The 15,508-nt window shown below is 47.1% G+C and overlaps 1 protein-coding gene across 1 annotated transcript; it reads right to left on the bottom strand.

Annotated features, from left to right (window-relative positions):
• Window positions 1-12,662: 12,662 nt before the first annotated feature.
• LOC103629636 (myb-like DNA-binding protein myb-1) lies at window positions 12,663-14,352 on the bottom strand. Its single transcript, XM_008650718.2, has 3 exons — window positions 14,077-14,352; window positions 13,251-13,938; window positions 12,663-13,096 (listed from the first exon to the last, which is right to left on the bottom strand). The coding sequence occupies exons 1-3, from the start codon at window positions 14,350-14,352 to the stop codon at window positions 12,663-12,665; spliced, it is 1,398 nt and encodes a 465-aa protein (XP_008648940.1).
• Between the last annotated feature and the right edge of the window lie 1,156 nt (window positions 14,353-15,508).

The following is a 15,508-nucleotide window of genomic DNA, read 5'->3' as shown; positions in this document are numbered from 1 at the left end:
AACCCTCTTGGAGCGGGGTTTGTAATCCTTCCCCTTCCTTTGCTTGAGGATTTGTCGAAAGCTCTTGATGATAAGAGCCATCTCCTCGTTGTCGAGCTTGGAGGCGTCGATTGGGTGTCTACTTGGTGTAGACTCTTCCTTCTTCTCTTCTGTTGCTTTGAATGCAACGGGTTGCAACTCGGGTATGGAGGTGGCACCTTGCTCCAAGTTGACAATGTGTTTGGAGTCTTTGATCATAAGTTCAAAGCTCACAAACTTGCTAACGACCTCCTCGGAGACATCTGTTTATATCTAGGATCTCCACGAATTAATTAAACTTGAGTGGTATGAAAAACAAGAGATCTTAGAATAATCTTGACCATTTCATGGTCATCCCACTTGGTTCTCCCGAGGTTGCGGACTTGGTTGACCATTATCTTGAGTCGGTTGTACATTGCTTGTGGCTCCTCTCCTTTATTAAGGACGAATCAATCGAGTTCTCCCTCGATCGTTTTGCGCTTGGTGATTTTGGTCACCTTATCCCCTTCATGCGCCGTCTTGAGGGCGTCCCAAATTTCTTTGGTACTTTTCAACCCTTGCACCTTGTTGTACTCATCTCGACGCAAGGAGGCAAGGAGTATGGAGGTGGCTTGGGAGTTGAAGTGTCTTATTTGGGCAGCCTCATGGGAGTCGTAATCCTCGTCACCCACCTGTGGTGCCTGCGCTCTAAACTCAACAATATCCCATATGCTTTCATGGAGTGAGGTTAGATGATGCCTCCTTTTATCACTCCACATACAATAATCTTCACCATCAAAATATGGTGGTTTGCCTAGGGGTACAGAAAGTAGAGGAGCGCGTTTAGGAATGCGAGGATAGCGAAGAGGCATCTTACTATACTTCTTACGCTCTTAGCGCTTCGAAGATGTAGACTCGGCACCGGAGGTGGAAGGTGATGAAGAGCCGGTCTCATAGTAGACCACCTTCTTCATTTTCGTTTTCTTCTTGTCACCCTTCCTATGTGACTTGATGGAGCTGGCGGATTCCTCCTAGTGCTTATCGTCGGCCTCCTTCGACAAAGTCCTTTCATCGATCTTCTTTCCCGAAGCTTCGAGCTTTTTGCCGGTGACCATCTCCCTCTTGGCGTGTTCTCCCGGCATCACTTCGAGTTGTTAAACTCTAATGAAACACCGGGCTCCGATACCAATTGAAAGTCGTCTAGAGGGGGGGTGAATAGGCGAAACCTGAAAATTACAAACTTCAAACACACACTTTACCCGGGGTTAGTGTTAGAAATAATTCGGAGTGCGGAAGATAGTTTCTCTTGCTATGAGTTGCTCAATCAATGCAGATAACTTTCGGGAGCAACTCAAAACGATGTGAGCAAGAGAACTTTAGAGAGAGTGGAGAGGGGAGAAACAAATCGAGTGAAGGTCAACACAAATGAACACGGCGATTTGTTTCCCGAGGTTCGGTTCCAAAGAACCTAGTCCCCATTGAGGAGGCCACAAAGGCCGGGTCTATTCCAACCCTTTCCCTCTATCAATCGGTCACTTAGACCAGTCGAGAGCTTCTTCTTAATCACACGGGTCACTAAGACCCCGCAAGGATCACCACACAATTAGGTGTCTCTTGCTAACTTTACAAAGCACTTTGAGAAGATTAGAGTGAGAAGAAGAAAGCAATCCAAGCAACAAGAGCAACAAAAGAAACACAAAACACCCTCTCTCAAGTCTCTAAGCACTTGATTTGATTTTGGAGCTTGGAGAGGATTTGATCCTTTGATTGTGTCTTGGAGTGTATGCCTTTGCTCTAGTATTGAATGTGAAGGTTGGAAAGCTTGGATGACCTGAATGGAGGTGTTGTGGGTATTTATAGCCTCTTATCACTTCCTACCTGTTGGTTGACTTTACTGTCGATGGGCACACCGGATAGTCCGGTGGTGCACCAGACAACACTATTCACTATCCGCTGTGTGCCACGTCAGCCGACCGTTGGGGTTTGGAGCTGTTGACCGTTGAAGTCCTTTGTCCTCTTATGGCACCGGACAGTTCGGTGGCACACCGGACAGTCCAGTGCGATCTGACTTTGCAGACTGACTCTGACTTGTGACGGTCAGACTGTATTACAGTCGACCGTTGGCGAAGTTGACCGTTGTTCCGTTGGCGCATCGGACAGTCCGATGAATTTTAGTGGAGTGGCTCTAAGAAAGCCCAAGAGCGGCTAGTTTGCGAGGTGCTTCGGCCTGGGCACCGGACAGTGTCCGGTGCACACCGAACAGTGTCTGGTGCGCCACTGGCTGCACCAAAACTTGTATGCTCCAAACCTTTGTAGAATTCCCCAACTCATTTTCATTGTATGTTTATGTTGAACTTTATGCACCTGAGGGAAATAGCAACTAGGCAAAGTAGTTAGTTCATATAGTTTGTGATGGACGTCAAACACCAAAATCGATTATAAGAAATGTTGAGATCATTTTCCTTTCACATAATCAAACCCGCTAGACCCGACGGGTAATGATTTTGTACCGTTTAGATCCCCGTGGGGATCAAATTAACCCCATACCCGTCCCTTAATGGAGGAATTCCACATGGGGAATTGGGGATCGAGTCCCCATTGGCATCTCTAGGTGCAAAGGGTGACCAGTGGGCATAGGGTAGATCCTCGGACAAGTTTGCGAGGCAAGCATGTCAGTGAACCCAGACCCGCAAGACGAGCATGACAAGGTGTGGACACTATGGATAAACTTAAGGTGGAGGCGGGTATTGAACAACTCGAGGTCTCTCTCCCCAAGACCACTGTCGGCCTTGCACCCTAGCACAAATTCCCATGGATCAAGGCATTTGGAGCCATGGGAAAACTTCTGGCCCGCCCAAAGGAAAACACGACGACAATGGTCAATGGCCTTGATGGCGCCTTTCGGGAGTTGGACAGCGCTCATGATATAATTTAGGTGGTTATCCAAGACAGAATTGATGAGGACCAGACGGGCCATGGGTTAAGAAGGGATATTTGCCACCAAGCTAAGTATTTATCAGTTTTTGCAATGGTGGAGGAAAATATATGGAGGCGCAGTTTGGTGGGGAGAAGGGGAAGGTGAGGTAGGTCTAGGAGAAGCTTTCTTTCCTACACCCAAGGAGGGTAGTGTATTGCTGAGTGTGGTCCTCATTCATGTGCATGGGAACGACGACACTTTCGTTGAAGTTGATCTTAAGCCCTGTTATAGAGTTGAACAAGTCGAGGGCTATTTTGAGGCAGACTGCATCGCCAAGTGTCGGTGTTTTGACCTAAGGATCCTACCGACTAGTGAATTAGTACTGCGTGCCTAGACCCAGATGGGTGATGCTAGGAGACACAAGCCTTTATCCTGGTTCAAGCAAGAGAAGGCCCTACTTCCAGCAGAGGGGCATGAGACTTATATTACTTGCACCTAAGTGCTTGTAGTAGGGGATACAAGCCGGTCAGCAAAGGGAGAAGTTCCCAAGTCCCTGGTGGTGATTGAGGCAAGTGCCAATATCAGTCATGGAGGTGAAAAACCGTGAAGTGTTGTCCTCCCCGAATGAAGCCCTAAGCTCCTCCTTTTATAGCCTAAAGGAGGGCTTTCAGGAGCGCCACAATTTGTTGTGTATCGGAGAGGAGATGAGGCCGAGCCCCTGTAGCCGGTATGGTCATCGGTATGGCCTTCGTACTTGCTATTGACTTGAACCAAGAGGAGGATGTCTAGTCCATGTATTTGCTTCTTTGATCGAGTACTGAGCCGAGGCCAGGGTCTGGGGATCGGATGCATACCCGAGCCTGTTTGATGGTGGCGTTGTCCATGTCCTAGTTGTTGACACAGTGATAAGTATGGTTGAAAGTGCATGGCAATCCATCTCGTATGGCGCAAAGTAGACTTGACGTGGGTTCTGTACCATCCTATTGCCGGTAGCCTTCACGAAGAAGTTGGTGAAGTCCTTTGGTCAATGTTATATAGGCCGAGGCCAGGCTCGGGCGAGACAGAGGTTACTTCCGAGGCCTTGGTCGAACCTGCCTTGGGGCATACAGTCGTATTGGGAGGAGGTAGCACAGTTGTCGAAGTGCCCCCCTGTGGGATTCGCGGGGAGTTGTTGTTGGGGCAGTTGGCCGAAGCCGAGCTCGAGCGAGGTGGATTTTTCTTCGAGGCTGTGGCCGACTTCGGGCGATACAGAGTTCTGTCACACCTGGTTTTGGAAGGCAAACCGAATACGAACCATGTACGTGCCAGGATCAGAAACTCACGTACACAGCGATTACATAATTGGACATCATCACACAATGCTCAAAATAAATAGCGGAAAGGTACTTTATTACATCAAGATGTCCAAGACATCCACAGAGTCTATTACATAACCATTGTTCAACATAATTATCAAAGTGCGGAAATACGAAACGTAGATACTAAGCCTACACATGCAGCTAACTGGGGGTTTGCCACTAAGAAAGAACTAGAACTCGCCATATTCCTGGAACTCCTTGAAGTCATCCATGTTGTCAGCATCACCTCCTGAGCATTGGGTACACTAGGGACAACCTGGGGTGGGGTTGGTGTGTAAAGCAAGGGTGAGTACACATCAACGTACTCAGCAAATGTCCCGTTTGGCTAAAGTGGACTAGCTGTATATGGAGTTGAGGTTAAGCAATTGCTTTTAGTTGGTCAAGTATTTATTATTATTAGTAGAGCCAAGTTTTAGTAATAACCCAGTTATTACTCAGAAGTACCTCCTCAAACGAGGAAATACCAGAGATCAGATTTTACAATATCATTATTAACCATCATCATAAAAGTATCCAAAGTTCTTCTAATCAAAGAGGATCCCAAGGCTGCTCTTAATCGTGAGCTCGGCTGATATACCAATTTTTAACACTCTGCAGAGGTCGTACACTTTACCCACAAGTCGTGATCCCTTTCCAGCCTGGGTTGTACAGACCCGATCTTCACTACCAAGGTGAATGGCCAGGGATACACTACGTAGCCTTTACAAAGACTCCCCTGGTGCATAGTTGCTCATTAGGTTTCGTCAGTCGTACAAACGCAGTACACCTCCCCAAGGTGGGTGACTAACAAAACCAAATCGAAAGAACCTCTGCAGCCCAACCTTGGCAGAGCGAGCACTACGCCCCGGCCCCCATTGACGGCCCTTCGGCAAAGCCAACTACACCCCCATGTTCATCTAATTAATCAGCTAAGGGTGTCCCATTCTACCCTCATGGTTGTAATGTTATCCCGGGTGGTCACTCCACGAACAGGTCCTTACGAAGAGGTACTCAGGGAAAAAAGGCCTGAGTCCCCTAAGGTATCACAGAATCATCCACATAATCAGGATAATAGTGTCGTATCATAAATGTTCACATCATGTTCATTGATTAAGTTAAGGAATAGCAACATGCTAACCATGATAACCCAAAAAGGTAAACAAGGATAAGTGAATACAGACTAGTCAATCCTTAGGTTTCATAAAGTAATGCGGGACAGTGAATCATAAAGTATGTAGGACATAATGGGTCAGATGACACTTGCCTTCACCAGGTTGTTGCTCAGGAGGGTCTCCAACAACACACTCAAGAATCTCGGACTGCTCGTTGTCTAAATAAAGCTAGCATGCATTCAATACATTTGGAGAGTACAAATGAACATCACACCAAACATGTACAAACATTGGAACACATCTTAAAAAGACACAAAACTACATAAGGGACAAATGAATTCAAAATGGGACATGAACTATAATATGAATCAACATCATTTGGAAGTAGATTATTATTTCCCTAAGTGTTATTTACAAGTACATAATCATAAATCAATTTATTTTATGGTGGCCTAAAATTTAGAACAGAGATGAACTCATGTAATACATATTATTAATCTCACAAACTTAAACAAGTTTAAATCTCTAAGGTTCTCCTTTTATTTATTTTATTAAATAAACAAAACTACATCTACATTAGTTCATATTCAATACTAAAAATTAGAGTGTGCAGACAGTAAGTGAAACTATTTTATTTAAACAGAGAATAATTCTATGAACATTCTGCAATTTGAATCACTAAATTTGGAGTTCATATGCAAAGTTATGAAATAAACAAGTTTGGGAATTCACTTCGGTGAATATTTAAAAGTCCAGAGCTAAATCAGAAAGGTTATAGGGTTCTGCACGCGAAAACCAGGGACAGCGGGTTGGTTTCCAGAAAACCGAGGGTCTCTTAAGCAAAACAGCCACGCGAAGGGGTATCGGGCGAATCTAACCGCTAGATCAGAAACCGACGACCAGGATTATATCTGCGGTCGAGGGCGCGCACGCAGGCGGGCAAGCACTGACAAGCGGGCCAGGGGGTGTTAGCGACAGAGGGGAAGAGCGCGCTGACCGAGCGGGTCCAGCGCCAGGGGGAAGCAGACAGCTACAGGGGTCCGAGGGGGTCCGAGTCGTTCGATCAAGATCGGACGGGGGGGGGGGGGGGTCCGAGCCATTCGATCAAGATCGGACGAGGGAAATCAGATCGGGGAAACCGACGGCTGCGGGCGGCGCTGCTCCTCTCCACGGCGGTGAGGTCGCCAGAGTTGAGGCAGGTGCGGGCTACGGTGGCTCCTGGGTCGCCGGAGATGGGCAGAGGGGAAGAGGGTGCCACAACGAACTTGATGGCGGGGAAAGGGCCATGAATCCATGGGCAGAGAGGGGAGAACGACAGTGAGAAGGCCTCGGGCGGGTCGGAGTAACTCCGGTGAGTGATTCCGGCCACGGGGAGGGGACTTAAGGCGCGCTAAGGCCTTGGCTGGCTTCAGCAGAGACAGGGGTGACACAGGGAACTACTCCGGTGAACTAGACCGGGCTAATTCGACCGACCACCGCGCGAGCACGGCGGACCGCCACGGTCGAGCACCAGCAAAGGCGAAATTGGACGAACACAGGGTGCAATAAGGGAAATTGGGCACGAGGACGAGTGTCTCACCTCGAGGAAGAGCTCGGGAAGGCTTGGCGCGGTCTCCGGCGAGCTGGATGGTCAGGAACACGGGCGCGGGTCTCCGGCGGCGTCTGGCAGCGAAAGAGAGTGCGAAAGAGGGCGAGGGTGTGTGAAATGAGGCGAGGGGCAAGTGCGGGGCACTGGCGGGGCTCTAAAAAGGGAGCTAGGCACGTGGGCGGGCATCGTGGCCGAGAAATCCGGTGACGTGCGCGAGTGCGCACGCGCCGGTCCACGGCGAGCGCGGGGAAGGCGGAACTGACAAGGCAGGCCCACGACTCAGAGAGAGAAAAGAGGACGCGTGGGGCAACGGCTCGACAACTGGCGAACCAGGCCCGCGAGACAGAGAGAGAGAGAGCTAATGGGTGAAGGAAACTGGCGCCGACAGGTTCGTCCCACCGGGCAGAGAGCGAGAGAGAGAGAGAGGGCGCGCGCGAGCGGGAACTGCCGCTGACAGGCGGGGTCCGGCTGTCAGGGGCGGCAGGCGCGCGGGCGCGCGGCCTGGCTGGACTTAACTGGGCCGGCTGGGCTGCTTTCTCCTTTTCTTTTTCTCTGGATTTTCTAATTCCTTTTCTATTTATTTTCTATAGGGTTTTCAAATCCAAATTCAAACTAGGTTTCAAATTCAAATCAATTCGAACTTGTGCAACACTTCAAAGAATATTTTAAGCTCAGCATGATGCAACATGTCATGACCCATAAGGTTTTGACAAAAATAAATAATTAACCTCCACTAGTTTAAGCTATTTCTAATCAAAAAGAAAAAGGGAGATAGGATCTAGAGAGAGAGAAAGCCTAGAGTGAGAAAAGGAAGAGTAACACATGATTTTGGGTGATAATTAGAAAGAAATTTTATGCCCCCAAAATCAGGGTGTTACAAGTTCCCTCTAAAGGGTGAGACCATGCTTAGACGTGTGCACGTCCCATCCAGAGTTGTTCGAATCACAGTAGTCGGCATGGAGGAGCAGTGGTCGTTATTCCTGGGCATGCGTCATCATAGTTGGTGAAAGTGGATGGGACCACGATCCCATCGCTCTCTGTTTGACTGCGGAGTCACGTGGGGTAGGTATTCACATTAAATGCTCATGTCTCTGCGGTTCCCGTGACCTTTGACTGAGGTCGGGCTTGGGGTTGTCCTCCTGTCCGAGATGGGATCGGGCGAGGCGGAAACCACTATTCCGTGGAGAAAGGGGCTTGGGCGAGATGAGGATTTCTCTGAGCGCTGCTTTTGCCCGAGGACAGGCTCGAGCAAGGCGGTGTTTCGAGCGATCATCGGACGAGGTCTTGGGCAAATCGTGGCTTATCCTTTCTTGACCTTGGAGAATGTGCCTTATGATTTTTTAGGTGTTAAGCGTGTTTAGGGGCAAAATCTGGGTACCCCTAATTATGATACCCGACACCAAGGTGACCCTCTAAGGAGTATGAGGGTGCTGTCGGTGTACTGGAGGACCGTGTAAGGTTGGTCGTTAGACAAAGGATGTCTGATGTGTCTATCCTGCCTGATAATCAACTATAGCACGTCAGCCACCAAGAGAAAAAGGTAGGGGGACATAGGGTCGCCTTGGCACAGACCTTATTTACAAGGAAACCAGGAGCTAGAATTGCAATTAACAAGGACAGAGGTTATAGAAGAGTCAAGTAACATTCTGACCCAGTTCCTCTACTTACAACTGAACTTGTGAGCTTCCAGAATCTCAAGCAAGGCACCCTAATCAACGGTATCGAGGGCTTTGGCAAAGTCAAGCTTGAGGACCAGGGTGGGGTTTTTTTACATTTGTGGCAACATTGGATCAGCTCAAAGGCATAAATGAAGTTTTTGGATATAGATCTCCCCTTGAGGAAACCAGTCCGGTCAAGGTGAATGAGCGAACCTATTAGATACTTGAGACGATTTGTGAGGATCTTGGAGATGATTTTCACACTATAGTTTTGAAGGCAGAGTTCAAGACATCGGAGCAACTTTTGCAGGCACATGTGTTTCTTAACTTCTTGTTAAGGGAATCTGTGTAGATCAAGGTGAATCACACATGGAGTTTAGGGGGACACACTAGCTATGATTCTAGAGACGGTGGTAGTGCATGGATGAGCAGCTGGAATCATCAGCAATGGACTTTTTTATTCATGTGGATGGCCTTTTATGTTTCTTCTATCTTGCTAAGAATAATCTTTTTCATTAAATTTTATGTTTGTAATAATTGTGGATGCCTTTTCTATGAAAAGGCAAAAAATTGGAACATTTTCCATTATCTAAAAAAGGAGAGCGACCGGTACAGTACAAACATTACTGCAATGTGTACCGAGCAATAGCGTCTCTAAGGTTGTAGCCCTGGCGATTGGTGGGTGTCCATTACCCTCCATCCATCTTGAGACTATGTACAATGCCCCCCCCTAAATTTCGTCATCTATATCTCACTATAGCGCCACATTAGCATTATCTCTCTCCTTATGTCGCTTCCACCTGCAACGGTTTCTCCTACCTCGTCCCTTTAAAACCCACTCACAACATGAAATATTTTTTTTACAAAAGTATGACACGAACAGGCAAAAGTGCTGACCGGTCGTATGTGTCCATGCATTTTAGCGGCACACTAGAATTGGGGAGAGAGAAGAACACAATAGTGAAGGGCACCGTAGGGGCCTTCGTTGCACCATACAACAACATCATATAGCCACTTAATTTAGCGTAGGGGTAGCTAGGATGAGGCATTGCAGCCAGTATTAGGCCACCTCCAAGGGCTCCCTCAAATCTCCCCCACCCCATATTCAGTGTACTTTGGGGGATGAGACTCCAACAATTTCCCTATACCTCACCCCACATGGCGGAGAGACATTTCAAGGATTACATCATCGTTTTGTGGTTTCCAAAAACTAATTTTGTTGACCAAAGTTTGACTTTTATATTTTTAAAGTTGAAACCAAAATACATCATAAACCGTATCGATTTTCATTTCTCGGTCCATAGCAAGAATGAGAAAATCTAACGGATTTCGCTGGTTCTCGATCGAGAAGTTAATCCCTGAGACAACTCCCTTATATATAGGATGAATTCTAATCTCCCTTCATTCTTTAATTACTTTATTTTTGTGATATTAATCATTTTTAGTTGTGTAACTTGGTAATAATATTTATTACGACAATATAAATAGTATATGATTTTTAAAAACTTCAAAAACTGATAAAATGTTAAATAACTGGGCCGCAGTGTACAAGGGTTTTTGATAGGGTTAATGGTTGGAGATATTATGTATGTAGAGGAGTATCTTTTAGAAGGATGTAGTTTCTCAATGCTGATTTCATAGCAGTTTCATTGACAATAAATAAGGTGCCACATCATTGAAAGCGATGACATGGCACAATATTTATGAGGAGAGAGATGAATACACAATTCCATCACCACAAAAGAGTCTAAGTAAGGGTGGTAATGGGTTCTAGATTTTACACTATAAAATTTAAGAATCGAATCGAATTAGAATCGACTCTATTTCTATTCATTTTTTGAACTTAAATTATTTAAGGGCCCTAGCTTATTGTGAAGAAACATTTAGATCGTGATTCATTACCACCCCTAAGCCCAACCTATTTCCAATGCACAAAAACATGAGCACCTCCTTTGTTGCATTCATGTCGTCGCCATGACTGTCTGATCTTACATCGATAACTTTGACCTTCTTCCAAGACGTTGTAAGGTTGTTGATATTAATTTCTCACCGGTTCAATTAAAAATAGAAAACATACCCACTTGTTTTACATACAACTTTAAAATTTAGCAACCAATAAATAGAGAAATGTTAGAGCACAAACAATGTTTTACTCTTTAAAGTGTTTTAGCAACTTCCTACATCTATAATTTAAGGTCCTAAATTTACATAACTATTGGATGTGTTCTTATGGCATGTTTGGAAGCACCTATTTTTAAGAAACTGGTTTATAGAAACTAGAGTTGTTCCAAACATACTAGTTTATGCCTCGGCTACAACCAGATTTTGTTTATTTAATTACAACATGCCCTTGTTGGTTTCATTGAATTTACATCTATTATCACCACTTTTTAAATTAGAGGAAGGGTATATGAGTAATTGTGTATAAAAAACTAGAAATTGTTTTTTAGAAACTGAGTTCCAAACACTCTCACCTAACTTTTTTTTTCATAAACCAGTTTTTATAAACTAGGGATATAAACTGTTTTTTTAAAAACATTGTACTTCCAAACAAGCCCCTAGTCGGTTATATAGTTTACTGTGTACAAGAAGAGAATTGGGGTAACAACCGCACACACATTTGCATTCATTACCGCCAATATATATATATATATATATATATATATATATATATATATATATATATATATATATATATATATATATATATATATATACTAGTTAAGTACCCATGCATTGCTACGGTATCTATGTATCATTAAAATAGACCTTGTGTAAATGTTATAGTTGTTCAAACACGTTTCAAATCTTTATCATAAGCAGCAGAAAGTTTCGAGCAGTTTGTGGATGGTGGCAGCAGGGTCATCCTCATGTCCTCGCGACTTTAGGCCTTAGGGGCATGATGGATGGGGACGCCACGACAGGTGCCTACGCTCATACCCGATAGTTTTAAAAAGTAGTTCTAAAAAGGGTCTCCCCATGTATCTGACTAATACCAAATTTACCAAATCGAAAACTCATGTACCTCAATCGTTGACATGACATCTCCGTCACGCTCATACCTGGTAGTTCTACCTACACATGCCAATGTCTTGCTTGTGTCGTTGCCTGTCTCCGTGGGCGCATCAGTGGTATAAAGATATACATGTCCAAATGGACCAGACCTGTTGAGCGGCTCATAGTTCGACACTGTTTTGATCGTCCCGAGCACGGCACGACCAAGCCCACAGTTTATTTTTCCCTATTTTCTATAAAAATCTTTATCTATATACTTATAAATATACGTGTTGTACTAGCTGGATAGCTGTAAATGTGGGTTTAGAGCCAACAACTAAGATTCAAATCAGACCTGTATATAATTTTACCTGATTTTTTATCATTTAAACCATATATAGACACACTTTAAACATACACAGGTTTGCATGTGCATATGCGTAGGAGGAGGGTTGTGGAGGGGGGGAGCGTGTTTGCGTCTGTTTGACGCACGACAAAACCATATCAGATCCAATCGCTATGCTTCTCAGGGATGAGGATAACTACCGCTGCTTCATAAGCTGAAGACCACGTCGTGCGGGGATGGCCGTTGGCAGTCGATGACTGATGATGTCTATCCATGCACACATATCCGAAACGTACTGTAAAATATGTTGGAGTTCCAGCCTTGACCTGGACATTGATAGGAATGCCATCAGAAAACGGCAGGTCATTAACCCATGCGTGAGTCATTCAATAGAGAAGAAATGCAGCACGACCTCAAAGGTTCTTGAGATAGCAGGCAGTCGCACAAAGTCGTTGAAGCGAGCAAGACAGAGAGGTTAACAAAAGATGAGCATCGAGTGACACGAAGCAGGCAAGGATCGTTGAAGCGAGCAAAAGAAGCGAGCAAAACGGAAAGGTTAACAAAAGATGAGCATCGGGTGCCCTAATTATCAACATGTTTGAAAGAGAACTCAAGAATAGTCTCATCACAATAAAAAAGGGAAAAAAACTGTTCTCGCGAAAGCAAAGAAAACATGCAACCCTAAGCAGTTCCCGACTTCCGTTCTGCCCGCATTATGCATCCGAGTCGTGCTCGTCATCAATGGACGGTGGTACAGCCCACATGAACTGCTCGATATCCAGGTAGTCGAACTCGTCGTCGACGACGGCCGACGATGGCCCCGTCAACGGTACCGTTGACCCACCGCATGTGCCGAAGCAATCCCCTGGCGGGGCGACGGTGAACTCGTCGTCGGCGACGACCGACGACGGCCCCGTCGACGGTGTCGTCGACCCACCACAGGTGCCGAACCAACTCCACGGCGAGGCGACGGTGAACCTGTCGTCGGTGACGGGCGACGACGATGGTGCCGCCGACACACCGTAGTAGGTGCCGAGCCTATCCTCCGGTGGGGCAACAGGGAACATGTTGACGATCCCCACCTCGCTCGTCCTCCTCCTCTTCGCCGGCTTCACGAACTCTTCTGTAAACGCATCGGTTTGGTTTCCTAATGCATGCAACAACATATACTGTGAGACGAGAATACGATCACCGCGTTCGCATTGGCGCTGTCCGTCCTAGTCTACACCCGAAATACCGTACGATCGGCGTGCTATCTATAGTTTCTAGGAGCGGGAACAGAAATCTGAGCGAAAACTGACCGAAGGTGAAGTCCCATGTCGCGCCATGGTGGATGTCCTCTCCCAGAGGGCAGTGCGGGGTGAAGTCGCCGTCGCTCCCGGCGCCGTAAGCGGGCAGCAGACCGGACACGGCCAGCTGGCGATAGGAGAGCGCGGGCATGGAAGGGACCTTGACCATGCTCGGGTCGGGCCGCATCAGCAGTTGTTCGTCGCCGATCATCAGCATCGGCTCCAGCAGCCCACTAGTGCCGCCGCTGCAGGTCTTGAATTGGTTCGTCGGAGGGAGATCCGCCTGCGTTCTGACGGTCGGCAGCGGCGGCAGGCCGGAGGAGACGGTGTTGCTGAACGCCGCCGCACTGACGTCCTGGTGGAACGCCGGCTGCTGGCTGCCGATGTGGTGGACGTGGAACACCTGCATCTGGTCCTGGAGCGGGCAGTCCTGGTTGATCAGCGACGAGTGCGACGTCGTGGGCGGCAGCACTAACTGGTAGCCGGAGTCGTAGAGGCGCGGGAGGTCCGGCGGCGGCGGGAGGCCGGCATTGGTGTTGGCGCGGCCATCATCGTCGGCGAGCGGGTTGACGTTCTCCTCGCGTAGCCGCGCGATCTCCTGCTCGACGTCCGGCTGGTAGAGCGGCAAGCGCGCGCGCTGCCGGCGCTTCACGCGCGTGTTCCAGTAGTTCTTGATCTCGTTGTCCGTCCTCCCAGGGAGCTGCATGCGATCGAAGTCAAAGAAACACGATGACCTGTTCACGCACGGCGTGCTCGATCGGAATGGAACTCTACAAGAAGATAAGATAACTAGAACCAAATGCCGGGACTTGGGGAGTTGGGACTCCGGCGGACTCACATGCGAGGCGATGGTCGCCCACTTCTTGCCGATGAGGCCGTGGAGGACGAGGATCGTGCGCTCCTCCTCGGTGGAGAAGGGGCCCTTGCGGAGGCTGGGGCGGAGGTGGTTGGTCCACCGGAGGCGGCAGCTCTTGCCGCAGCGCTGCAGCTCCGTCTCCCGGCGCACGGCGTTCCAGTTGCCCTCGCCGTTCCGCTCCACGTGGTCCCTCAGCAGCTTGTCCTCCGCCTTCGTCCACGGCCCCTTCTTCAGCCCGCCGCCGCTGCTCCTCGCCATCGTCGTTGCGACCGCACCTTAGTCCTTCTCTCCACAACTCCACCCTTTTCAGTCTCTGTGAAGAGGGGGCAGAGAGCGAGAGCGAGAAGACGACCTCCGGTGAATGGGTGCGCCGTGGCTAGGCCGCTGACCCACTCGCTACTCCTGCATGCTGACGGCAGTGGTGGTCGGGAGGCGACGGCCTCCGTCCTAGCACTAGCACTAGTAGAAAAAAGCTCAACGTCTATGGGACAATATATTTTTACAGACGGATCCGGTTATCCACCGACTGTGCTATTTTTAGTGGCGGTTTCTTAAGAAAACCGCCACTAGAAATCGTATTTTTAGAGACGGTTCCTTAAGAAAACCGTCATTAAAAATCCATGATTTCTAGTGGCGGTTTTCTTAAGAAACCGGCTGTAGAAATCGATTTCTAGTGGCGATTTTCTTAAGGAACCGCCACTAGAAATCATTTTTATCCTTAATTTTTCGAGTTTTTCAAACGACCTCGTACGACAAAACCACCAAAATAAAAGTTGTAGATCTCTAAAAGTTATGAAACTTTGTAGTTGACAACTTTTTTATTTAAACTTATTTCGGTTCTCAAAAATTGAATCTAAGTATGTCAAATTTAAAATTCAAATTTTGCAAACTAACTCGGATGAAAAAAATGTCAAAATAAAAGTTGTAGAACTTCAAAAGTTATTTAACTTTATAGTAGACAACTTTTTTATTTGAATTCGCTTAGAGTCTCAAATAAGCAATTTACACTCAAATGGTTGTAATATGTGGACAAAACAACTACAAAATAGACACAAAGCATGTCATAGACGGAGTGGTAGTGGAGGGTACGCGCGAGGGTGAGGTCGAAGGTTCGATTACTAACAACTGCGTAGCGCGCGAATTTTGCGTGAAAAATGCCGCGACTTTATTACGCCGACCGCCAGTGAAAATCGATTTTCACTAGCGGTCTTCAGTTACCCGCCTATAAAAATGATGATTTTTACTGGCCCCTAGCACTGGTGATTATGATAAACGCCATTAAAGAGAGTGGGGCGAGGGGCTGGAGTGGAGCTCCCGAGTCCCTCGAGTCATCCGCGAAAGTCTCAATCTCGCATGCAAACTGCCATGCGCGAACATAATTCCAGCAATCTCGACATGCAAACTGTCATAAGTG

Source organism: Zea mays, chromosome 6, assembly GCF_902167145.1.
Source record: "Zea mays cultivar B73 chromosome 6, Zm-B73-REFERENCE-NAM-5.0, whole genome shotgun sequence".
In the NCBI taxonomy this organism is placed as follows: domain Eukaryota; kingdom Viridiplantae; phylum Streptophyta; class Magnoliopsida; order Poales; family Poaceae; genus Zea; species Zea mays.
Note: the sequence above shows the minus strand (reverse complement) of the source record. Positions and strands in the feature narration are given on the sequence as shown.

What these genes read in the sequence shown, in the direction of transcription:
- LOC103629636 (XM_008650718.2), bottom strand. Translation starts at nt 14,352, where the DNA reads ATGGCGAGGAGCAGCGGCGGCGGGCTGAAGAAGGGGCCGTGGACGAAG. An exon ending in GGGCGACCATCGCCTCGCAT is followed by an intron (nt 13,939 to 14,076) that starts GTGAGTCCGCCG and finishes GATCGCATGCAG; the next exon opens with CTCCCTGGGAGGACGGACAA. An exon ending in GACATGGGACTTCACCTTCG is followed by an intron (nt 13,097 to 13,250) that starts GTCAGTTTTCGC and finishes TGCATGCATTAG; the next exon opens with GAAACCAAACCGATGCGTTT.